The sequence below is a fragment of the Nymphaea colorata genome, chromosome 7, assembly GCF_008831285.2.
Source record: "Nymphaea colorata isolate Beijing-Zhang1983 chromosome 7, ASM883128v2, whole genome shotgun sequence".
Lineage (NCBI taxonomy): Eukaryota > Viridiplantae > Streptophyta > Magnoliopsida > Nymphaeales > Nymphaeaceae > Nymphaea > Nymphaea colorata.
The window spans coordinates 7,054,967-7,081,159 of NC_045144.1; the positions used below are offsets into that span (position 1 = coordinate 7,054,967).

The 26,193-nt window shown below is 37.0% G+C and overlaps 2 protein-coding genes across 3 annotated transcripts; one reads left to right on the plus strand and one right to left on the minus strand.

The window, feature by feature from the left end:
- Positions 1–1,217: 1,217 nt before the first annotated feature.
- On the plus strand, positions 1,218–5,423 carry LOC116257789 (protein DROOPING LEAF). 2 transcript variants are annotated; one of them, XM_050078838.1, is made up of 7 exons: positions 1,218–1,922; positions 2,355–2,564; positions 2,692–2,776; positions 3,494–3,542; positions 3,651–3,726; positions 3,879–3,935; positions 5,226–5,423. In XM_050078838.1, the coding sequence occupies exons 1-7, from the start codon at positions 1,854–1,856 to the stop codon at positions 5,247–5,249; spliced, it is 570 nt and encodes a 189-aa protein (XP_049934795.1). In that variant the 5' UTR covers positions 1,218–1,853; the 3' UTR covers positions 5,250–5,423. The 2 variants fall into 2 exon arrangements, with proteins under 2 accessions (XP_049934795.1, XP_031490637.1); XM_031634777.2 differs by having other exon boundaries at positions 1,223–1,922; positions 3,879–3,956.
- Positions 5,424–21,051: 15,628 nt separating this feature from the next.
- LOC116257848 (protein BIG GRAIN 1-like E) lies at positions 21,052–22,426 on the minus strand. Its single transcript, XM_031634846.2, has one exon. It carries the CDS (start codon positions 22,300–22,302, stop codon positions 21,310–21,312), a length of 993 nt encoding a protein of 330 aa, XP_031490706.1. The 5' UTR covers positions 22,303–22,426; the 3' UTR covers positions 21,052–21,309.
- Positions 22,427–26,193: the final 3,767 nt, after the last annotated feature.

Here is a 26,193-nt window from a genome sequence, read left to right on the forward strand (position 1 = left end):
GCACACATGCGCACACATAGTGGAAGAGCTAAAAATTTCTGGCTAAGGGGCCAAAGAACTTAAATTTTAAACTTCAAGGTTACCCATCTATAGATATAGGAATTTTTGTGAGTTGGTGTGGGCAATTGCACTCCAACCCAAGGATAGCTCCCCCATTGTGTGTGTATATATATATATATATATATATATATATATATATATATATATATATATATATATATATATGCAATACATTGGGAGGATGTGATTAGATACCCAGCCCAATACAATGCATTGGATAGTGTGTTGTGAAAGGTTGGAGGATTTTTATGTGCAAATTTTGAACAAAAAAAAATCCACAAATCCTATATTATTTGAGGTCGCGTTGAAGCCACATGCATAACTTATGAGGTTGAAGAAGCTTGTAATGTCTTGGTAGATTTAAGTCTAATTAATGTCATACAGTTCCATATATTTCCAAATGTTTGCATCCTAGTGATACTATGTGCTGTCCGTGGGTTCAATTTGAGACACAGCAGAGATATGATCTAACTTCGGCAAAGACAACCCATAGAAATTCCCTTACCTTTCCTCGGTGGGTTCTAGAATCACATTGACAAGGGACATGCCAATATCTCGATGAGTTGTGCTGGGTATTACATGAACATGTCTTAGTAGACAGGCCATAGTTGATTGGGATTTGGTAGATGGGTCTAGTTGTTTGGTAGTAAGAACACTTTATAAGTATAAGAACAAGATCAACCTATCTTAAATATTAGGCATATTCATGAAACACTAGAACTCATGAATCTGCTCAATCTTTGAGACTATTCAGCCATCACTTATAGAATGTCCATGATGGCAAACAACCTCTTTAAATGACTCCTTTAAAGAGTGTTTGAAAACAACAATACTGAATCTACCCTACAAAGTGGGGTATATCCATGTAACACTTACACAATGTTCTTGTTGCCAAATAGTTCCTTAGAGGTTTCATGAGACTTGGTTGGCCTCAATTATGGACAGTCTAGCTTCGGCATCGCCAGCCCAATAAAACTCAAGCTGCAGATGACACAAACAAGCCAAGCCCTTGCTCCAAATCGAGCATCCAAAACTAGACCCTGGTGCTAGCATCAGCTTCAACAATGCCATAAGTGGGTGAAAAAGGCTCAATGGACTAAGCAAACAAGAGTGTCAAATGTGTCAAGGAACTGAACCCCACTAGTTCTCCTCTTCCTCTAAAAGGAGGGGAGGGACAGAGGGAGTTTGGAGGTAGTGGATGGTGCAAGATTCCTGGCTGGAGAGAGACAGAGAGAGGGAGAGAGAGATTGAGCATGTATATTTGGACTCACATGGGGAAGCGAGAATGCATGAGGTAGGGAAGTTTTGAAGGCTGCCAATGTAGTGAGGACCCGTTCCTTCTTTGGAAAAACCGGCGAGTGGTCACCTCACCCTTCCTCGTCGCCGATGTCCTCTCTGAGGTGCAGCCGAGGCCGTCGAGTACGACAGACATGAGAGAAAGAGAGAGAGAGAGGCGACATCGATCGATAGGCTCCGTTGTCTTCGAAAAGCACAAAAGGAAAGGCCGTCCAATCGCTGCGATTTCTGCGGGCATCGATTGCACCTCTCTTTCTCTCTCTATCTATCTCATTTTTGCTGTGTGTTGTGTGCTGGGTGGCCGTTTTGCCTGTTGATCACTAATCATTGTCCTCTCCCCCTTCTAACAAGACCCGAAGCAACCCCTCTTCTCTCTTTCTGGTTTTCTAACTTTAATCCTGTGAGCGTCCTTCTTATTACCAGTGGATTCGTCCCCATACCAACAGCCATACCCTTTCTCTTCTCTCTCTCTCAATCTCACAGTAGAGAAAAGAAGGATGGAATTCATCTCCTCGTCTGAGCACCTTTGTTATGTTCGTTGCAACTTCTGCAGCACCATTCTTGCAGTGAGTTGGTTTCAGATCGAGCTTGCTAGAAATATGCTTACCTTGTTTTTTCTATTTTGTTTTAAAGAGGAAAGGAGGCCTGCTTTGATTTTTTGATTTTCTGTTAGCTTCCCTCTTTGGTGTTCTGATGGCGAAGATCCAAAGGGGAAAGAAACCATGGAGAAAATAGGTGCATGTAGGTCATAGCTGTCGAATTTTCCATGTTTAAACATGTTGGTACTTGGTGCCGAGTTCAATATGAAGATACTTTCTGCATTTTTCCTTGGTTACCTTATGCTTTCTTCGATCTCTTTCTCTCTCTGCTTTTCTCTTTATATGATTACTTACTTTCCTATGGTTTCTGGCATCTAGTTCTAATGCTTCTTATTGTTAATTCAAAGTAGTGCTCATTCTGTGATCTCTTTCTCTCTCTCTCTCTCTCACTGTTTTCAGGTTGGTGTTCCCTGCAAGAGGCTTCTTGACACAGTGACAGTAAAATGTGGGCACTGCAGTAATCTTTCTTTCATAACCACAAGGCCTGCTCTTGCTCCTCACCTTCCTCCTCCTGCTGCTGCTCCCGCTCCTTCTCCTTCTCCCCATCCTCCTCCTCCTCCTCGTTCCCACAGCTTCCCCGGCTCACTTAGCCTCCTTCACATCGGTCTGGTAATTTAATTCGGAGCTCTTCAACCTAGCTTTCATTAGAACTAGGAAGGAACAAAACTTACCATCCATTAAATTCAGCTTCTTCTTTTAACATTTAAATGTCTCACTCTGAAATTGTGATTGACAGCAACCAACATCGTCTTCATCATCGCCATCATCATCACCTGCGGCCAGTGATGACAGCGTCCCCAGGGTGCATCATGTTGTCAAGCGTACTGCCCACTTCTTTCACCCTTTCCATTCGCTTTGTTTGACATTTTTCACAAATTATAACTACCTTTTTTTGTTTTACTCATACTGGTGCTACCGTTTATGCAATCCACAAAATGGGCACACTAAATCTCTTCTGGTTCAATTTCCTGCTCTCTCTCTCTCTCTCTCTCTCTCTCTCTCTCTCTCTATCTATATATATATATATATATATATATATATATATATATATATATATATATATATATATATATATATATATATATATATATATGAAAAAAAAAGCCAACTACTAGCGTTGCTGCTATTACGCCCATCAACAATCCAAGAAAGAACAGCTGAAGTAGAAAGTTGATAACAATTTATTTTGGGCGCCTGAAAGAATCAGGCAAAAATGGAGTCAGCTCCTTCAGTTTGAACTCTGAAATCTTGCACTCTAGGCCAAGCCTTTTATAGTTGCTTGTTAATGTTCTTATTTTTATAAATAACGAGGTCCCAATTTAATTTCTTAAACAAAGTACAAGTCAGAGACCAGTTAGTGGTGAAGCACTCGCTGCCATGATCGATTTTCTGTTCAACGATAAAGATTACAGATCTTACTACGTACTTGTGCTGTGAGATCCCCATTTGTTTAATCACTACGTTTTGCATTACCAAATGCTACCATCTTCGTCGACTCATTTCTTGTTACTAAGCGTCGTGTTTCGATCTTGTGGCAGCTCCCGAGAAGAAACACAGGCTCCCATCAGCATACAATCGATTCATGAGGTGAAGGACGATCTTTGCTCATCAAAATCCTTGTTCTTTGTTTAGATTCCGTATGAGAACCTCTTCATGAATGTTCACGTGCTAGTGAAAAATGAAAATGTTTGATAGGGAGGAGATACAACGAATTAAAGCATCTACTCCACAAATCACTCACAGAGAAGCGTTCAGCATGGCAGCTAAAAATGTAATGTTTCAAGAACATAGGATGCTATTTCCTCTTCTTCCACTTCTTTCGTCTCTATCTTATTTAAAAATTACGTATAATTTCTACACTCTTTCCTTCTTTTACTTGAATTATTAATCAGCATATTAACTATTTCCTCTTCTCGGCTGCAGTGGGCGAGGTTTGATCCCCAGTTGCTACTTGGATCGGCATCTGAAACAGGCAAGCAGGTTGGTTCAAGTACTCAACAAGTATGGTTTCTCTCTCTCTCTTTCTCACTCCTCTTTAAGTTCCTCTTCTTCGTTTCAGCGTCTTCCTTTTGTTTTCTGATCGTCTTCCAAATGGTTTTGTGGTGTGATGCTTGTGCACGCATCCATGCGCCCAAGGCTAAGTCTACAAGTTCCATAAATGCATTGCATCAATGGCCAATAAAAATTCAATGAATGGCTATAAAAGCTGATCAATGCTGCAAATGAGCGGCCATGCCCAGTGTCGTGCATGCGTGCATCTTCAGTTTTCTTAAATGTGTGGCCGACTGTGATGAAACACAGAAAACTGTTGCACATTACAGACCCATGTGATGTAGGTCGCGTGTGTGTATGCAGGCGAGCGCGGATATTCTGGGGGAGGGAAGAATTCCTCAAGATCTTAAACAATCGATTCATCATCTTAAGTGATTATGAGATTACAGTGTTCATATTCTATTCATCATGACTTACGTTCGAGCCAGTTATGACTATGGTTATGTTCTGATGGCACCTACAAAAATGTCAGTTTCTGAAAACCTAGATTCTTAACCTGATTTTTTTTTTAAAAAGGCTAGTTTATAAGTTTGGGCGACAAAACCAAAACAAATATTTTCTGAAAAAACATAATAAAAAACATAATGGATTAAGTTATTCAAACCTTTTTGAACATATCATTTTTATCAAAACTAGGTTTCTTAAAAAGCTCAACCCTTGAAAAATTACACATAGTGGTAGAGCCGAAGGTGAACCTAGGTCCAGCCAGATATAGTACCCAGGTGAACCTAGGTCCAGCCACATATAGTGCCCACACCAGACTCGGGTTAGTGACTCAAATACTCTTAAACTGTAAAAAATCCTGACTGGGCGACTGGTTTGGACTATCACCCAAGAGTATCTAGAATGTCATTTTGAAGTTGCCTCTAAAACACTTTTACGAGTGTTACCTAGACACCAACTATCTAAAGAAAAGCTTGAAATTTTCCAGTAATAAAGCACTGATTGTTTCGTTTATCATGGAAAATGAGAGGCTGTAGCTTCTTCCTTGCTCCTTGCTCCTTGCTCCCTCGGGTTCACAAAGCTTGTGTCAAAACCTTTTTGTGTTTTTTTGTGATTTAGGAGAGTAAAGCTTAGGTATAACACAAATCCTGTCTTCAGTAGACTTCCTTGCCGCCCAGTTGCATTACATCCTTCCGGACAATTAAGTAGATTTTTTTTTCCATGTTATAAGATATTTATGTGGTTTCTTATCCATTATATTTTCAACATTTTCAGGAAAGTTCTCATATCACCAAGTGAAGCAGTTGGTCGTCGCAGGACAGCTTTGCGTTTTGTGTCTAGTAGGTTGTGCTTCAAATGGCAGTTCCATATAGATGTGATCTATATATCTTTTCACTGTATCTTTCCTTTTCCCGGCAGGTGGAAGTTTTGATCGTTTCCTTTTAATCTATGTATTGTGTCATTTGTTCGTCAGATCCTTCTCTGTCTCTCTCTCTCTTGAACAATTATGGCGCATGATCAGTAGAAATCTAGGCCTTTAAGTCGGCTTATAAAATGGTGCTGCTCGATGCTGAGCCTGCAGTTAGTTGAGGTGACATGATGTAATGAATGACTTGATTAATGCATGTGTGGACAAAACATATACTGAAACTCACAATGTCCAATCAGGATATTTTCATGTATCGGAACTATTCGTCAATGCGCATTACTCCAATGCTCCGGAATCTTGTATGATAATATTCCAGATAGAAGGTGTCACCCTAACTCCTATCATGAATGAGGAAGGGGGAGATGTTCGAAACGATGCTTCTTCTTCCTTATAAAATGAGGGGAAGACAGAGAGGGAGGGAGAAAGAAAGAGAGAGAGAGAGTTGAGTGGAATGGAGATAAAAGGGAGAGAAAGACTAGTACCCACTTCTCTATTGACGCTGATGAGAATCGAACACAGCCCTACGACCCACCCACCCCGCCCTTCCCCGGATTGCGGCAGTGCCCCCAACTTATTTTCTACTCAAGATCAACCCTCCAAGGAGAGTAATGCCCATAGGAATCGAACTCCCGCCTTAAGTAATATACACTCTTCCCCATACCTCGGTCTCGTACCTGCTTCACTTGTACTCATACCCATCTAAGTCTGATGAGAACACAAAAATGAGAGGCTTTTTTTGAGGATTATACTAAAACTGAGTACCTAATTTGAATTTCCCATATCTATTATATTGCATGTGAATGGAGTCAACTATATACTTTATATGTAACATTCAATTCGGCTCTCCAAGGATATTTCTAATGGCGGGGTCACCTTGCTTAATCGTGCATTCTTTATTAGTAAAAGTCTGATTTTGGTGGAATATCTAGGAGAACATTTTCAATTCTTTTGAGAACCCTATCAAACGGTTTACATGGCTCGAACACTTTTAATTGCTGTCATACTTAGTGATGTCAATGGATCATATTCAAATTGGATACGCCCTTACATGTATCTGTTGCCAGATACTCACGTATTTGCATTCAAACTGGGATTCAAAGACGTAGAAAGAAAAGTTATATATGAATCTAAATCCAAAATTCGATTTCACAATTTGGAACTGGTTTGAATCTGATTTTTACATTCATGTATGAATCTGAATTTTAAACCGAGACCAATTTGAATATACGACCACTAGCACATAGGGCTGCACACAAGCTGAGTCGAGCCCGAGCTTGGCTAGCACGAGCTCAACTCGGCTCAAAAAAGTTGAGCTTGAGCTCGGCTCAAGCTCCTTATAACAAGCTTGAGCTTGACTCGACTGCACAAAATCTAGCTTGAACTCAATTCGTTTAACCCATTTAACTCGTTTAGGCGTTAACTCGTTTAGCTTTGACTCGTGTAGCTCGTTTAATTCATTTAACTTGTGTAACTTGTGAAACCGGTTTTGGCAATAGTATATAGAGTACTGGCTTGCGAGTCGAGTAGAGTATAAACATGTCGAGTTTCTGAATTGAGCATGAATCGAGTTTTTTCGAGCGAGTTCAGGTCGAGCCCAAGTTCGCTCGGCTCATTGTGCAGCCCTACTAGCACATGACCATATGAGGTAGTAATGTTTCCAGACACAATGCCAAGGTTTTGACTGAATCTAGTTGTTTTTATTTCACCCTCTTTAGTTTGATTCCACAGGTGGCCTCACTCATGATCATGAAAGGGTTCCATTTGATCTTCCTCTTTATGAGTATTTGATGTCCGTTTAAGTGTCTCTTTGGAAACATTCGAAAAAATTAGAACAATACAAAGCAGATTAACAAGCACGAACGTATTTAAAGAGGAGGAATGCCCTTCTAGGTATAATCATCAATCACCTTGGAGTAGAAACGTGCATTGCACTCCCACCAAGTGGAAAATCTTGTTAATGGTTGTTGAGAAAGCCAAGGTGTTTAGTGGGCAGCATGTTTACCTCCTAGGTCGTACAAACAAATGAACTTAATAGCTGTTGATGGGGAAGTATTTACAACTGAGTCTGATAAAAATAGCGACTAATGGAGTAGCGTTCAGATAGGATTCGTGATTTACTCTGTTTGAAGTGTTTAGTGAATTCTACCTTTTTTTTTTTGTTGTTGTAAGATACAATAAGAAGTGATGGTCTGATCTTTTGACATTTAGACAAGTAATGTTTTTGCATGTTGCTATCTCAACTTTGCATTTGAACTTTGTGTTTTCTTTTTCCTACGGTTGGCCTTTATCTTTGTTTGCATATTCTTGAAAGAAAGAAAAGCTGCATTTTTTAGTGGTAACTGGTAAGATGCTAAGTTGCAAATGTTTTGCTATATTAAGTTTGGAAAAGTTATTTTCCCACTAATTGCCTTTCCTGTTTGAGGATTATATGTTTAACGCAGTGAAATAATTATAGGTTGTTGTGATAGTGAATGAAGTGTTATTATACGGAAAGAGGAAAAAGAAATTGTCCTTCGTCATTGAACAAGTGTTTTTCATTCATTGGAAGTGGTTCATATCATCCTTGTTCCCTTTTTATGCAGCAACATTGACAGTGAAGCAGGAGGAGGAAACATCCTGCACTCAATATTAGAATCAGACCAATGTTTTTAAGTTAAAATGCATATCTATGTGAGTTCATCACAATCCATGTTCCGATTTTCAGTTCAGTTATAATTGATAAACCATTTTGCCATATAATTGATAATTAGTGATTCGTTATCTATCTCTTATAATCAACAGTAACATTGGAGTTGTAATGTTTCATATGTGAGGAGAGCTTGAGAATTGCCATATATATACAAGACCTTGGCAAATCTTGAGAGTCTTATATGTTTATACCTCAAATTACCTTGTCTCCAAGTTCATGACCCTTTTCGAGAGGCAAATTAATGCAAGTTGTTAGAAGAGGTGCACTAAATTATGTTAGACAGGGTTCTCAAGTCATTATTGGGCTAGTGGTACTCCATTCTTAGCAGGCCATTTTATATATAATCTCAAAAAACATTGTGTAATCACACCAAAATTTTCCAACTTCGATATTTGGTATTTTTTGAATATTTTATGATGAATTTATAATAAATTTAAAGGATTTTAACCTCAAGCCCTTTATTTGATTATCAACTGTATTTGGGAGTTATTTGGATCTAATTATAGACTTTGGACACAAAGCTTAACCTCAATTTAGACTTATTTTATAATTCAAACCTGGATCTAGTACAAAAGCTCTTACAAAATAATGAAACAAATCTCTAGATCCAAATCCATGTTCAAATCCTAGCTTCAAGTTTAAGAAAGACCCCTGGAGCTAAATCCAGATCCAAATCCCTGCCCCATACCCAAAACAGAAACCTAGATCCAGATTTAGATCCAATTTCAGCTTTAAACCCAAAAAAGACCCCTGGATATCTAGATCAAGATCTCAGCATCATATCCAAAAGAGATACCAAAACCCAGATCCATATACAATTTACAGCTCTAGATCTAAACTGGTTGCTAGATCCAAAAGAGATCCAAATTACAGCTCTAGATCCAAAAAAGACCCCCAGATCCATATTCAGATCCAAATTCTAAATCCACATCCAAAACAGAATTTCAAATCGGATCTGGATCAAAATCTCAATTCTGGACTCATTTGATCCAACTTGGAGCCTTGGATCCAATTTCGATTTAATCCATATCCAAGATAAAAAATCCTTGTTTGGTTTCAAATTCTTAATCTAGATCCAAGTCCATGGTTCTATCTCAATCCAGATCCAAATTTGAGATTCAGATCCAAATATTTATCGTAAATCCAAATAAGTTATTTCAGATCCATTCTAAGCTTTTGATACAGATCTTGCTCCAAATCTGAGAATGGATCCATTTTCAAGTCCAAATTCATGTTTGAGGTCCAAATTTATTCTTACATCAATCTCCCCTTTAAAAATTCTAAATTTGACTTGCCTTGGTATTTGGAACTGGTTTCGATTCTAAATCCATGTTATTAATGTTTTTAGGCATATTTTAACCATTAATTAATGGCCAATGATAATGACCATAATACCCTTGAACCTCTTCAATCTACAAATACCCCTTCATTTCTACCTTGGAAGACATATTTTCAAGCCTTTGAGCATTCTCTCTCTTCTTCCAGACTTCTTCTTCCCTCTTTCAATTTCATTCTCTTCTTCTTCAGTTTTTTCTTGTTTTTCCCTCCTCATCACTTCATCATCATCAGTTATGTTGCTTTCTTCTATTTTAGTTTTTTCTTGTTTCTACTTTCCATTGCAAGCCAACGAAAGCCTAAGGATCTCTCGGATCCACGGATTTTTCTTAATGCTATGGAAGCATGACCGAGGCAAGTATAGCTTTTTAATATCTATTTTCCTATGTTTTTATCATGGTTTTATCTTTTATCTTTTTTTTTTTAAATATTGTTCTCTCTCCTCTTAATCTATCTTCTTCTTTCTCTCTTCTTATATCTATTTCTCTATTTTTCTCTCTCTACCTCTCTCTTTTAAACTTGTTTTTCTCACGTTTTAACTTCGCTCTCTCATTTTAACTTCTATTTCTCTCATTTTAACATCTCCGTTTCTATTTCTTTCACTCTTAATTTCTCATTTTATTCATCTCATTTCATTTCTCTCTCTTTTTATTTCTTTCTCTTTCATATATATATATATATACCTTCGTTTCTCTTTTAAAATATCTCTCTTTCTCTCCTTCTTCTTGTGTATTTATCTTTTCCTTTCTATTTCGGCTTTCATTCTTTCTATTTTGATGTTCGATGGCCTATGGATGTTTCTTTCTTCATTCTTCTTGTATATTAATCTTTTCCTTTCTCATTCGGCTTTTTTCTTTCTATTTTGATGTTTGATAGCTTGTGGATGTGTAGTTCGATGTGAGGGTTTGAAGTGGGACATTTTTCTATTTCTATTATTTAAGAAACACTCATTATGCTTGATGCACATATTAATTTTCATTAGGCATATCGTTTTCGATTATACAAATCACAAATTTATCATCCATTATTTCTCAATCCTTAATTTCTTTCTAGCTTCCACATGGCCTACTTATATTTGCAAGACAAACCCTTAAGTGATTTACTAGATGAGAGTTTATCTCTTGATACAGATAATTATCCAATTTGTTTTCGTTCATAAGAATGTTTTTATTTTAATATTTTCTACCCACTTTATATAGATATGCTTGAGCATGCATATGCACACACTCTCACATCACAAACATGAATGTGATTTGATGCACTTTTCATTGAATCTTAAAGAAGGTAAGACTAAACCCTATCTAGGTAGGAACCGAAATATGGTAAATTCTTAACCATTCCTTAGAATTTGATGAAAATACTTTATCAAATTATGATATTTTCCCTCTCTTTTCAAACCCTAGATCTTCAATATAAATTCCTTTTAAACCTCTGTAATATTTTAAAACTCATTTCTTTTTTTCCCTATGATGGACAAGAATGATGGTCATTGTCTCTCTAATTGAAAATATTATTTTCGAAATAAAATTTAAAAGGTTTGCTTTTACATAACATGATAAGTTGAAGTCATGTTTTGCAAAACAAGTAATTTATAAATATGTTTCCAATCATACTTCTTCAAATAAGTTGAAAACTATGATTTTCAAAACTATCTTTAAGCGTCAATTACCTTTTACAATTGAATTCTAGGGACAATATTCAGAGAGCTCAACTGATTTTAAAAGTATGTCTTCGAACAATTATTTATAAACTATTTATACATTTCAATCTTCACTTTTCAAAGTTGTAATCATTTGGGGTTCACTAAATGCCCCTAAGACCAAAGTTCTAAACCTGAGGGCCATATATTTTAAACCAAATCATTTTTAAATCTCTTCAACATTTCTATCAATTTTTGCAAAGTTTGGTCAACTTAAGCAGACATGTATATTCGTTCTTCGGACAACACTTTAAATATTAGAATGTGCAAAGCAAATGACTAGTTTTTGGTGAGTTACCATCAATAAAGGCTTTGGGAATGGCCGGACCTTATACCGATGGGCGCATCTGTTTCTTTTTCTTTTCAAAACAAAACCCCATTTTTCTGACGCACTTTGAAAACCAGAAACAATTTTTGAGATGCAAACACATTGTCGTAGAATTTGTTAACATGAACATTTCAAAATGAGACGAGATAGTTCTATTCACTATTCCCTCATTCACAATCTTTACTGCACTTCAATCTACGACATTGTTCACTTTTTGAAAGTACTCAATTTTAATATAGTTCACTTTCCTCCAAATTTCATATTTGCTTTTGTTTATGTTATGAAGCCATTCACTTGTGTAAACAACTTGCTAAGCAAATTCTCTTGTATAAACCTACTACCACTTGTGAAAATGGTCAACTAAATTTTAAATTAGTTTTTGTATTCTTATCCATAAAAAAACTAGTAAAGAATTTTCTGAAAATATTTGCTAGATCGATGTGCAATGAGTTTCACCATCTTAGTAGCGATATTGAGTAGAGCCAATGAAGGAATTTTTAGCTCCGAGGGGCCGAGCCAATAGTGAAGCAACATGGAGGTTGGTGTGGTGTAGGCAGGTCTAGTGTTGGGTTGGTGTTGTGTTCTGATGAATTGCCAGTGTAGACATTTAGAACTTGTCAACCCCATTAGACAATTGACATTCTTATTTGTTATACTAATGTCTATGACTCTAAAGTTTAATGGAGTTTACGACATGCATTAATTAATAAAGAAAAACAAGTATCTTTTTAGAACTATGACCATACCTTGATTAGGCTATCATGTGGAGGACAAGTAAATGGAGAGAGTCTAAGTTGCTTAACATAATTTCTGCATGCTTTCTGCCTTCTACTTTGCTTATCTTCATTCATTCTCCCTGTAGCTTAACTATACATAATTTTATGACTATTATAGCTGCATCAACAACTTGAAACTGAACAAATAGTCAATGCCTTGGTGCTATTTTCAGGCCCTAATAAAGGGCATCATGATTACATAACTTGAAACCACAACATTCAATTTAATGTAAAAGAATATTTTATCAAAGTAATTAATTTTTGATATTTTTTGTCATTAGTTCATCAAAATAGTCCATAACAATATTTCACATAGAAGCTAAATAATTTTCAGTAAGAGAATTCTTAAAAGACATGCCAATATCATAGAGTATTAGTTTTTGTAAAAACTAAACTATATGTATATTAAGAGGTTATAATTATGTAAACTAACTTACTCTCACTTAATGACTTTGATGTTTAATTTCAAGAATTGAAACACCTAGCAAAGGCATTGCACCACCTTTTCCCCGAGGGCATAGTGGGTGATCGGGCTAACCACTTAGGGTCCGTTTGAATGCATGAAACTTTACTATAGATCTAGAACTTTCATTCAAATTATGTGGTTTCCTGCTACAGACAAACACATAGCCTTAGCACTTGAAGTTTCAGATCCATTATGTAACTTTAGTACCAGCAATAAAATTCCACCTAAACACCTAAATTGGTAGAAATTTAATGCTAGGAGAAAATTTTTGTCTCTTTAACTTTTTTTGTGCCCAAAACAAAAGTTCCATGAAATCAAACAAATGAGGTAAAGGAAAGGTGGATAAAAAATACACAAAAAAAGTGTCCAATACTAAATGCATAGTAGGTTTAAGCCCAAGTATTTAGTTCCATGTATTCAAAAGGACTACGCGTATGTTTAACTCTCACAACGTTTTGTGTGAGGGTATTTTAGTCATTTTTTAGAAAATGAAGGGTCATTTAAAAAAAATATTTTTCTCCCCTCCCTTCTAATTATGTACTTGGATAACCTCCTTCTTAAAGCACATAAGTATTTTGATCATTTCATGGTAAGAACACACTTCCCATTGTTTTTCATTTCTTCAATGCCTTTCAAAAATAATGGTATGGTTAATACAACAGGTCATGAAAGTGGCACCAAAATTCATTTTGTATTTTAGCAATGACTTTTTTTTTTTTTTCTTACGAGTGATTGATTATTTTTCCACCACCTTGAAGAGAGACTGTCAGGCTCCTGTGCCATCACCACCAGGTTTTACGAAGCATGTTTTGTGACTTTTATGGAGCAGAGGAATAGTGCACTAGGTCATGACAACGATCACAGCCTTTACAACATTACAAGTAATGTTTCTTTGGAGGTATCCAATAAAAATTGAAATGGTACGAATAACATATATGCAACCATTTGCCCTTGGTAAAGTCCATAGATATTTTTTGAATGGCCTTTTATTTGTTTCTCTCTCAAGCCAAATAATTTTTTTATTTGTACTCTTAAAGAGAAAAAGATTTTCCATGTGCCACTGATATTTTTGTTATAGTGTAATAGATCAGAGGAGGAATTGCTTTGTTTTGATGACAATCAATTTTTCAAGTTTGTTCATTGCTTGAGTTGGGAGAGAGAGCCGAAAAATTGAGTTTAAAGTTACAAAAGATTTTCACTTCCAAAGGGAGATACCCCAAAGAGGTGGAAGCCCACTGCTCTAAGACTTGGGTTGGGACCAAGATATCAACAACTAGGCATTGTGTACCCACCATTTGCAGTTTAGAGGAGTATCACCCATAGAAATCAAACTGACAGACAAACTTTCACTGATCCACCAGTTCGACCAACACATTATAACCCTCGTTGCTCTCCAATGGGAAGTCAAAGGGGAAGAACAACCTGATCAAGCGATTGGGAGATACATAGATCACCACACAAAAGAAACATAAAAAAAACTTACAATCCCACACCAGAAAGAAAACAGCTAAGAGAACTTACAATCAACAAAAGTGCCCAGCCACCCGAACACCAAGCAACAAAAAGCATAAATCCAACGAGAGAGAGAGAGAGAGGGAAATAGAGAGGTTTTTACATGAAATGCAAGTAAAAAGCTTGTACCATTCATGAATGAAGCCCATAAAGTTTCTCCCTTGTAAGGTATGTCATAAAGAAACTAAAAGGACTTGTGTCATGGAAAAGTTCAACATTGCCATGAAGATGTTGTGTCATATGTGTTGGTTATGTACAGTTGCATTAGATTGGCATTTATTGGCGCCATTGGCATCACTCAAAAACTAGTCTCTCCTTTTCCCTTTGGCTGGACAGAAGAGTTCATTCCATTGTTGTCCAAGGGATCGGGCTGGGCTTGGCTGGGCGGGTGGATTGAGCCTAAGCCAAACTCAAGCCAGTTCTGGAAAAACTTTGAGCCGTGATTATGTACTTTTATGAACCCATGGAGATACAAGCTGGCATCATTAAGAGGGAGGGCTATTCAATTTTTTTTTTCACAAAACATGCTTAAGATTTGGTGGAATATGCTTAAGTTTTTGTTTCATCCATTTAACGATGTTTCAAAACATAAATTTGAACTCTTTTCCATAAAAAGTTCATTTAGAAACCTTTTATCTCAAAGGCCTGCTATAAAAGTTGATGTGATTGGATTTATAACAAGAACTTTTCCATTTAGCAATGCTGAAAACATGTTACAAATAATTTCAGTAACTCAATTCCAACATCATGGAGTGTGTTACTGTATATTGCATAGCCATATATTGACGCAGGTGCTCCCTGTTCTTTTAGGGGTTGCTACAGGATCAACTTGTTATAGAGCATTTGGCAACATGAAAATCGTGTTTTCTAGAATACAATGTTCTATGAATGTGAACATTATGTTCCAGAGGAGCAACATTCCTGTTGTTAATGATAAGATTCAAAGACAGCCGTTCTAGAGAGATTCAAGGAAAGAATCCCAGCAAGATCAATCAAAATTAATGATAAAAGAAAAGAAAAATCTTTTCACAAAAATCAGATTTAATTTCTCATGCTTATCGTTGCCAAGATTATAGGAATTTCACCTTTTTAAGCTCTTTCTATATTTTGTGTAATCAAGGCTCGTGATGGCCTTCCATGGTGAAAAACCATGCATGTCTAATGAAAATAATTTTTTCATTGCATTTGCTTGTTTACTTTGCTTCTTTTATATTTGTATCAGAGCATGATGCTTGATGAGAAAGAATGAAGCTCATAGATGACCTGCAGACGACCAAATGCATCGATGCCTTCTTCACCAAAGCGAGGACCGATCCTGTGAAGAAAATATTGAGGAATCAAACCTAGGATTTTTGAATCGCTGCCAAAGCATGATCTGCCTTCACAACAATTTCATGAAGCAAATTTGGGCTCACAATCAACTTTTTACAAGTTCTGTAGTAAACTTGGACTTTTAGATCCATCGTCCAGTTTGAAGGAGGATCTTAATGATAAGGTTGAAAGGCAACCATTCTAAAGAGATTAAGGAAAGAATCCCAGTAAGATCAATCAAAATTACTGATAAAGGAAAAATAAAATCTTTCCACAAAAATCAGATTTAGTTTCTCATGCTTATCGTTGCCAAGCCAAGAATATAAGAATTTCACCGATTTAACCTCTTTTCTAGGTTTTGTGTGATCAATAATGGCCTTCCATGGTGAAAAACGATGCATGTTTAATGAAAACAATATTTTCATTGTATTTACTTGTTTACTTTGCTTCTTTTGTATTTTCAACATGGTATTATCAACACCTGTTAGCAAAAATTTTTAGCATCTTGAGCCAATATGAATTGTTGTGTTTATATGTGAGAGAGAGATGCCTGATACCTAGATGAGGAAGACCTGCTTCTTCAACAAACAATAAAGCTAAACCCCATGCAGGGATTGTTTTGCTGACACATAAGAAGCCAAACGATTTTCAATAATTGGGCAAGTGAATTGCCTAAAAATCATCTCTTTTTTACTTGGAGAATTTGAGCAAGGCATGCTATTTGTTATGTCATTCGACCGTCTCAGGCAGAATGCGCAAAACAACTAATGACAAGTGGCAAGCTTGTTCATTTTACTTGCAAGATTGGAATAGCAAAACACCGAAAGAATTCTCAAATTTGAGAACATAGAAATAGACTCAAATATCACTCTCAATTTATTTTCATCTTTCGGATATTATCTTCCAAGATCTTTTTTCTTTTCCAAGTCAAATGCATTTTAATTTGTGGTTGGTGGGAGATTGGCAAATGCAAGCCCCAGTCATATTCAACTTCAACAGTGACAGATTTTTTTTTGTTTGGGTAGTTAAATGCATTTTAATTTGTGGTGGTTGGAAGTTGGCAAATCCCAATTACTTTGGTAGGTAAAAGCCAGTTGGAATACTCTTTTTTGCCTGCTCTTATTCATGCAGTTTCTCTTTTGGAAGCAAAAAAAAAAGCAAGAAATGCATGAGCTTTATGTTTCACTTTTCCTTCATTTCTAAGCATATAAATATATCATGGTGCATCATTTCATCTGCCGACATTTTTTCCTCCATGAAAAAGTTACCTAAAGTGAAAAAAAAAGGTTACTGTGAACGAAATAAAGGGACAAAGGGAAAATATGTTTTCTCATATGCACCAAAACGAAATCTTGGAAATATATTATGACTTTTTGCATTAATTGCAACTGTTTATGAATTTGAGTTTTCATTTTTAGTTCCCCCAAATTAAACTACTATCTTTATGCTTAATTCCTTTAAAAGTCATCACAAGAAGGAGTAAATGCCACTGTATAGAGTGTGGGAAGATAAAGCGGGTTCCAGACCTCATGAAGGAACATTTTGGAAGTGTTCGGTGGCAAGTCGATTGATTAATTAATTTTGCAGCTGATTTACTTAAGAATGCCGTGTGTCAATTTTAACTATTTTTAAAAATATTTTGAGATTTTTTTTTAATTTTTTGTTCTACATTTTTTCATTTGTTTTCTTAAGTGGCTCATTGTTAATATTTTTAGCTGATTCACAACTGATTCATGAATCGATTCTCCAAACTGGCAGCACTGATGGAAAGACAGATTATTCGATTTTAATTTATATCTTTTTGGTAGCGGGGAGGTTAATTTACATCTGATCGACAAGCAAAGGGACGCTCAGACATAAACATGCATGCTTGTTATTCTTATCTTTCATGAAAACAAAAGAAAATACGTTTGCTTCAAGAACTCTGTGATAGAATTCTGTTAAGAAACAAAATTGAACAATTTCTTATGCAAATCATTTTTTTCCTTTCATGAAAAGAAGCGACTAGAAAAACCACTGGTTAGAGGGGAAAATGGATACCACATTTTGAGTAGTAGTAAACGTTTGATTTCCTGGTAACTTTCTTCAGGTGGATTAATTAACCCTAAACAAAAATTCCGAATTTGGCAATGCGACTGAACATCTCGGCCTTTTGGCTAAGATCAAGTCTAGGAGAAAGGCATACTGTGCCTTGAACTAATTGGAGAACATGATATTCGGGATTAATGCATGGTTTCTAGACATACTGGTATGTAACTGTTTCATGAGTATGATTCAAAGATTGTAGCAGGTCTATCAAACACCTTAAAGAATGTTCTATAAATCTACCTCAATTTTTGTGGCAAATTCATGGAACATTACAAGCTGTCTCATTTGCCAAATGGGCCCTTCATAACTATTTAAAGTATAGACTCTTCATCTAAAGTATAGGCTCACCATGAGGATGGGAGAGAAATAGTTACCCAATTCTTGTAATTGCTCTCCCTTATGATAGTGGGAACTCTACACCGATGTGTGCGCAGGAATGCCAATAATAGTTTTCACTGACATTTTCTTCACTATCGGCTGCCTAGGATGTCGGTAAAACTTTTACCGATGTGTCACATGTTTGACTGATGTTTTTCAGTCATCGGTAAATCCTCATTACCTTTGTAGTGGAAATACCATATATAATGAAATAGTGTTTCAGACATTGCCATTTGATTCAGATATACTTTAGAATAATGGAAATACTCAAGAATTCTTTTTGACACGACAATGATAGTGAAATCCTATGGAATGATTAAGTGTTGGACTTTAGATGTATTAATTGTTCGAAATGTTGGAATAATCCAACAGTAGGAATGGATTCCATACTAGGTAATTCACCACTGTCACTGCCAAATTATGTATACGAGTGTCTGTGTGCATGGGGGAATTCAAATATGTTGGACATCGAATGTTATAAACGATTAAAAATTAAAATCTGTCACTAGAAAATAGTTACCACATGAGCTTTAGTTACATTTATAGTGCAACAACAGTTTATGATGCTTTGAGCAACAGTTTATAATACTGCTTTATGGATAACAACAGTTTATGATGCTTTTAGCAACAGTTTATAGTACTGCCTTATGGATGGATTTTTGTTTTTTGTCCATCTGACAACCTCCGACACCCGTCAGATTTAAATCCTCCTCCCCATCACCTTCTGTTCTATTGTTTGTGCTCATCAATGGCCTACGGATATCCAAGAAATTATACGTCCCACCGTTGCTGACAGCCACAGGCATTCTGTTGCAGCCTCCTCTTCAAGTACGACCCTCTTTTCCTATGTCGGTTCTCTGCATCCTCCTACATGAAGCTATTGTCTAGAATGTTCAGTCCTTTAACAACAGTAACATATCGTTATTGTCTAAGGAATCTACTCTGAAAACGTAGAGCGAATTCATGAAATACTTGTTATAGTATCCCATGAATCATGAGAAAGTAACAAAGTGTAATTGTTACAGAAAAGCTCCTTAGAAGAACGTTCTTATTGGGTCAATTGTATGTACTTCACTTGCCTTTCCTGATTTTTATGATGTGAAGGAAGTTTATTGCATTGTTATTCCCTTTCTGATTTTTCCTTTGATTCATGATTAATTTGAGACAAGCCTGTCTCAACTTTACCGATGAGAAATTCCTCATTTTGTTTTTTGTTCATTATGATAGCGAAGTTCTAACATCTAACTAAGTGGAAAGCATGGACTAGGTGGGACGAGACAGATTATTGAAGGTGCGAAGATAATAGTGACAGGAATAAGTGATTTAAGACAACCTTTTATAAATATTATCACATCAATATGAATTCTGCTTATGGTACTGCTACCTTTTTCCCCGTTGTGAAAATCGGGACTCTGCCTTTGAGATAATGAGTCAATTATGATTAAGTACTTTGGGTTTCTTTAATTTTGGTTGCTTTGGGGTCCATTTTTTTATTAAGGTGTATTATTATCCTCCCCCATTTTTTGGCTGTATATTAATGAAGGAGGGTTCCTTAACCCAGCAAGTTCTAGCATTTGAAAAAAAAAAAACAAAGAAGAGAAAAGCAGCTAATAGCTTACTATAAATTGGAAAAAAAAAACTTATTTACTGTTTCAACTTGATCAATTCTCAAATGTCAAGAAAAAAATGTGAAGGGTTCGTGCAATTAGGAGTAGTTCATTATTCACGAGACGGCCAAACACCCTTCTCTTGTTTGTGCTTAATATGGAGATCCTAATGTATGTCAGCTGGTATAATGGCCTCACCCTATCCCGATAAAGGGATTGCTCCATGCCATTCAAAACAGTGGCCGGCTACCTACAAATTATTTGCCCGACTAGAGAAATAATACTTGAGAGGTAGAAATTTAACTTAGATGACAGTAGAGAAACATGTAAAGGATTTGTGCATGGTTAGGAGGAGTATCCAACCACTAAATGACAGCCGAATGCACTTTCCTGAGTTTGTGCAATTTGCGGAGCTCATAATGCATGGAAGCCAGTACACTGGTTTTACCCTGTTCACACAAAGGGGTTGACATCCAAGTCATTGAAACCAGTGACCTGCTACCTACCAAGTACTTTTCCAATAGGCTTTGTGTAGCTGGTCGAGCTGGTAAAAATTCGGCTGTCAATTGAATTTTCATGGGTACTATTCCTTTGGACTGAAAAAGTAGGTATGCTACACCTTAGTTGTTGAATTTCCTTCTTTCCATTCAGGATCCAAAGCAGCCTTGTACCTCAGGGGCGGGAAGAGACGCTTCAACCTTTTGGAGGTACCTCTGTACATACCAGTCATTTGACCGAGCATGTGTGCTAAACCCTCTAGATGCATAATACTTGAGAGCTAGAAATTTAACTTGGAGGACAGTAAAGCTAGCAGGGCAGGATTTAATGGGTTCCCAAAACACTTGAACCTGACCCTCTCAGCAATGCCAAGAAATCTACCCCCTTGCTTCCTGAATTTTGCAAAGCTTAGCATTGCGGTTCTGAATCTTGGTGTTGGGATTGCCTTCATGACAGAAAAGCTTTTGCCTGTGATGTCTGTCCCTTGTTTCTTCCCTTAGCAGGTGTATGACTTTGAACTATTACTTTTCAATCTCCAAGGAGAAATCACATCCATTGTTAAGGCTTTTTGGCACCCTGATCTTACCTCTAACTTAACTCATCATTTCGTATCTGATTTATTGTATGTTTTACATCCATTGCTCTTGCATGTGTTTCGTTGAAATGAATTAGTTTTCGGCTCTTCTTCTCCCTCTCTCTAACATTTATGCGTTTAACTAAAGCTGCACCTAGCACTGGTGTTTTCTCTGGTTTTGATATAAAGAAGAGAACAATAAGCCAGTAGGATAGAACCACAAAGCAGTAGGACACATATTAATATCTCTCTGGCTCTATCTCTGTGTGTCTCTTGGCACGTGGGTTGTTGGATCGCAGAGGATAAATGTGTCAGGCATAGCATGAGTAGACCAGCACAGCAACACTGTTGGAACTTAAACTGATCACAGTATCATATCTTCTATGACAAGATAGCAAAAAGCATGCAAAGTTTTAAGAGTCATCATCCTCCTACATCTTCTGGATATATACATATATGAACTGGAAGATAGGAAATCAAAAAGAAAAATCAAAGAAGGTGGTCATTTTTCTACAGTCATCATCCTCCTGCTCTTTTCAAGATCAACTAAATCGGAACAGCGGAGTGGGAGAAAGAAGGGAAACAAGTTTCTTTTACTCCCTTGTGCAGAAACTCGAGGGTAATACTTCTCATAAACAGCGCAGGCAACTTGTATAAGCACCAACAGGATCATAGTTTCTGGAGTTCAAACAGATCAGAGCTCGAATCACTCTCAAATCCGTCCTCCATCTCTTCTTTAACCTTCCTTACCGCCTCCTCTTCTGAGCACTCGTCGAGCCATTTCATTTCCTTCTTCCTCTGGTCAGTCCTCTCCTCTTCACAGGCAACATTATTCCTCCGTGCTTTCTCAATATTTCCACCTTTCTTCATGAATCCATCAATGAGATCACCATCTTTACCGCCACCCTTCTCCTTCTGCAAGTACCCATCTTTGTTCTTGACCGAGTAATCGAAGTTCTCGTAAACAGCATCACTGAATAAGAATTCCTGATCTAACCAGGCAATATTTATGCACCTCCTTTCATACAAGGGCGAGGATGGAGGGAACTGACTGACAGATTTCGCCTTCGAGTTCGACAAGCAATCGACCTCCTTCCAGATCATTGGATTCAAAGAGGGAGAGTGCGGAGAGTGAAAACCATAAGCAGAAACGACGGACCTAGCAGCGCCGTCGCTTCCGCTCTGCAGGTAGCTCATGCTGCTTCTCCTCTTCAGCCTCCCATAATTCTCTTCCCCATCTTTCGCGGACGCAGTACCGCTCTGGTTCGGCTTCGGCTTCTTCTTACCGCCGGCCATTGGCGTGAAGAGGGAATTCAAGAAGGTGGCCAGCTTGCCTCCTGGAGAACCGGGATTGCTGGGCTTGCTCCTTCTGCTGCCCTTCTTATCACCTTCCTCTGTTTGACACGGAGAAGGAGGCATGGTGCTGACGGTGTCGTCCAACCTCTTGCAGCCGCCGCCGCCGCCACCGAAAGGACAGCGCTCCTCGCCCGCAATCTTCTGTGAGAGTCTGCCAGTATTGAGCGGATCAGCATGGCAGTGCATTTCCTCGCCGGAAAAGTAGCTCGTGGCGTCGAAGACATCGAGCTCGCCGGAGTCGCTTCTCCGGTGCCGTCGGTAGAGGTTTCTGTACGGCAGATCCGATTCTGCATTAAGGGTAGCCATTGCTGCAACTAGCTCGCCGGAGGAGAGTTGCCCTGAGCTCAACTCCACAGCAGCAGAAACAGAGCAAGGCTGGTGTGTAAGGAAGTAGTACTGGGGAGATCACCCAGGAAGGCATCATCTTAAATCCCTTCCAGTGGGAGGCTTAATTATAATCCAATTTGAAAAGATTAGATTAAATTCATCGTTTTCTTATTAATCTTTGTGTTCTTAGCTATTTTATTAATATTACAGCTACTGTTTTATTAATATTACTGCATTTATGTTATTACTGTAATGTTATTACCATGGTCCACGTTATCCTTGGCGACATGTTGTTAAATGAGACAAAGAAGTTCTCTTTTCAATTCCACTTTTCCTGGTTCGGCTGCCTTTTGACTTAACATGTTCAAGCTGTCAAATCTGAATGCATCACTTCCATGCCTCGTGTGAGCAAGCCCGTTTTTTTGTACTTAAAAGGCTAACATTACTTTCAATGATTAATTTCAAAACTGATTCAATCCCAGGCAATGAGAATTAAGTACATATTAAGTGCCAAAAGGTGAAAATCTATGTCCATGGTAAAATCTACGATCAAATTGTAACAACTCGACTTACTCTTGGGCTTGAGCTTATGGTTCAGCAGATCTCAACTCATTTCTTAGCAATTTTGGCTTCAATCCAAAAAAGACTAAGAATCGGACAATCATTTATTTAATAACTCTCTTTATAGGCCCTTAAAAATCTCATTACACTAATAATCATACATGAATCCTAAGATCTATACTTTAGATACTTATTTTGCTACTTTGCATGGAGAAAATATCGAATTTAAGATCAAAGGGAGAGAGAGTCTAGAGCATGATCTTCTCAAATTCTAAGAATCTCAAATCCGATGTTATCAAACACGCCCTAAAGATTTGGCATAATTGATAGTCAAATCAATGGTTGGTTGGTGGGGAGTCACTAGACAATGGGCGCCAACTACCCTATGATAGGAAGGCAATGCAACATTAAACCTTAAGGCTACTTGTCCGGCTTTACCATTCAATTACGACATTGCAGAGTAGATGCGGGCCTTCCTAAATGTGCACAGTAATTTTGATGAGGAGAGACATGTACACAAATACTCGGTTGTAGTACTTGGATCTTGTCTAGCGTCAGATGGTTTCAAAGATACGTAGGTCTGAACATTATAGCGGGTGTGGGACTAGAATATGTCATTTCATTGAGATTTTTAAATTTAACTTGCAAAAGATTGTTCTAAATGAATATAACTCAACTACATGAGTCCAAATGTTTAGGATGGCATTGTGATTGGCTTGTCATCCAAGTATAGGCCTTGTCTAATCCTGCAAATGCATGGGTAAAACATCTCTCTCTCACACCCACACAATATATATATATATATATATATATATATATATATATATATATATATATATGATTAGTCGATACCAAACCACTTAGGTAAGAGATAAAAAGCACACATCTTAAATTCGTGTTAAAAAATGTTTTAAACAAAATGTGAACCTTTATAAACACTAAGTTAATATAAATCATGTTTTAACTTAAGTCATTTTTTTATTAAAAAAAAAGATCTTTATACTATCAAAGTTTTTATTTTATAAGAACCGTTCATTTTAACTTTATTTAAGTAAGAAAATGACTAAGTTAATACATGTTTCTCACCAAACTCTCTTAAGATCATATCTATAAGGTTAAATTGCCCAAAAAAATAATAGTTTTGATAGGTTCATCTTTGTTTCTTACCAAATTTCACACACACACACACATATATAATTTGATCCTGTTTGATAAAAAGGTTCTCAAAACTGCCGTACACACACTATTTCAATTTACCATAATAAATGCTGCCAGCTCAAACATTTTTATGCATTCAATGCTTGCATTTATAGGTATATATGTGCTGCATACATAAACTCCTCTCATGACTGACCTACTCATTTACTATGGGCAAAATAACTCAAGAGTTTTATTAAATTTAATTAGTTGTGCATTGTGTGTTCATTTGTCACCAGACTTGTGCATTGCTTGTTCATTTTTCTGCAGCCCAGGATGATTCTGGTTGTATTACTACATATCAGAGACTAGAAAATGTGCTTGCGATGGATTGTTAGCATTATCTTCTCTTCTTATGTCTCAAGAAGCCTCAGTATGAAAAGCAGAAGCATATGCTTCAGTTGCTATACAAATTTAAGGCGGCCCGTATCCGCTTAGAATCAGCTAGTATACTGCCTCGCATATTTTGCCTGATCTACAAATAAAATACGATTAATTTTATCTTATTTTTTAAAAAATGCATTTAAATTGGCCGTTACGTATCGGCAAAATGCTGCATTAATTGGATCCCCTAAATATTACTCAAACCAGCGTTTGTTTACCGCGTTGATCCAAATATTAACCTAAATGGAGTTTGAATTTCATGAAGAGGCTGAAATAAAGTTTCTAAATTTTGACAGGAGCCGAACAAAATTTTGGTTTAGAACAAGTAAAATTTTCTAAAATTTACATGTAAATTTAATTTTTTTTTTAGGTAGGGCCACAGCCTATGCGGGCCCCCCTACGTCTCTAGCTCTATGGGTGTCAACTCTTTATGAAGGATAGAACATGCACAAAGAGAACATCTTCAACGGGCGTCCGACGGGCGGCTGCGCCAGCAGATCCCGCCTACTCTGTCCCCAGATCTGAGCACAAAATTCAAATCAGTTGCGGTTTGATGTTGCTGGATGGATAAATATTTAAAAGTTGTTCACCGAAAACATCATAAATCATTGTTAAAAAGATCATAAACCATTGTTAAATGTGATAAACCATTGCTAATAGATATTTTATCCTCCAAAAGCATTCGACAACCGGCTAATTTCAATTGCTCATATGTCAAATGCACATCTCTTTTAATTAAATTAACAGTTTATATGTGTTATTCTATTATTAAAAGACTTCACAGTGTGCCATTACTAAATAAACTAAACAAATTGTTACTTTTCTATAAATTTAATCCAAAAATTGCGATAGATTCATAAAACATTGTGTTATACTGTTTTATAAATCTGTCACAATTTTTCGTGTAGAGTTCGGCTAGGCAAGCTAAAGCCGACATACACCTGGACGGCAGGATATTGTCGTAGTCCACGTGTTCTTCTACGATTGGCGCACACACGAGGGCAAATCAAGTTAACGGCCATCTAAATTTGATATCTGATCTTTTCTGACTTGGGGTTTTGGTTTTGGTCCCTGCCAGTTCACCACTATCCATACTTTTAAAATTTCTCAGCCTTTGCTTGGGCCCAGCCCATTTGTATCAGCACCTTTTCTCCTTTTTTACCAAGAAAATACCAAAGAAGATGTGTACATACAGGGGCGGAGGCAAGGGTGGCCGACAAGGGCCTTGGCTACTCTTCAGATTCTGAAAAATTCAAAAATGTATATGTAATGTTTAAAAATTTTAGTTTAATGCATACAAAAAAAAAATTAAAAAATCTATTTCAACTGCTGTTAAAATTTTGAAATTATAGTTTGACTCCTACATCGAAAAAATCTCTAACTCCACCCGTGTTCATAACTTTCCCTGTTGTTTAAAGCCCTCTTTCTACCTTCCTTCAAATGTCACAGTATAAAAAAATAAATAAAAGAAAAAAAAGCGAAGCGTTGATAAAATATTCATATGGCCACACCCTGCACCCGCTTTCCCCTTCAAAAAACGACATTTTTGCCTCATGCTTCTTTGGACTAAGGAAAGCTGAAGTAAAATAATGGAAGGGTCGACAGTGTACTCCAAAGTTGGCCGCCTGTTTATACAGAAAAGAAGAAGACGAAGAGCTCAAAGTATTTAAGGCAGCAGATCGAGCTCTAAAAGTTAGTAGGGCTAGGTGCATGTGCATGGTTCAGTTC

Bases quoted from the DNA above. Each gene is read 5' to 3' on its own strand.
- LOC116257789 (XM_031634777.2), top strand. From the start codon at position 1,854: ATGGAATTCATCTCCTCGTCTGAGCACCTTTGTTATGTTCGTTGCAAC. The intron at 1,923-2,354 runs GTGAGTTGGTTT...CACTGTTTTCAG, and splicing joins TCTGCAGCACCATTCTTGCA to GTTGGTGTTCCCTGCAAGAG. The intron at 3,543-3,650 runs GTGAAGGACGAT...AATGTTTGATAG, and splicing joins GCATACAATCGATTCATGAG to GGAGGAGATACAACGAATTA.
- LOC116257848 (XM_031634846.2), bottom strand. From the start codon at position 22,302: ATGGCTACCCTTAATGCAGAATCGGATCTGCCGTACAGAAACCTCTAC.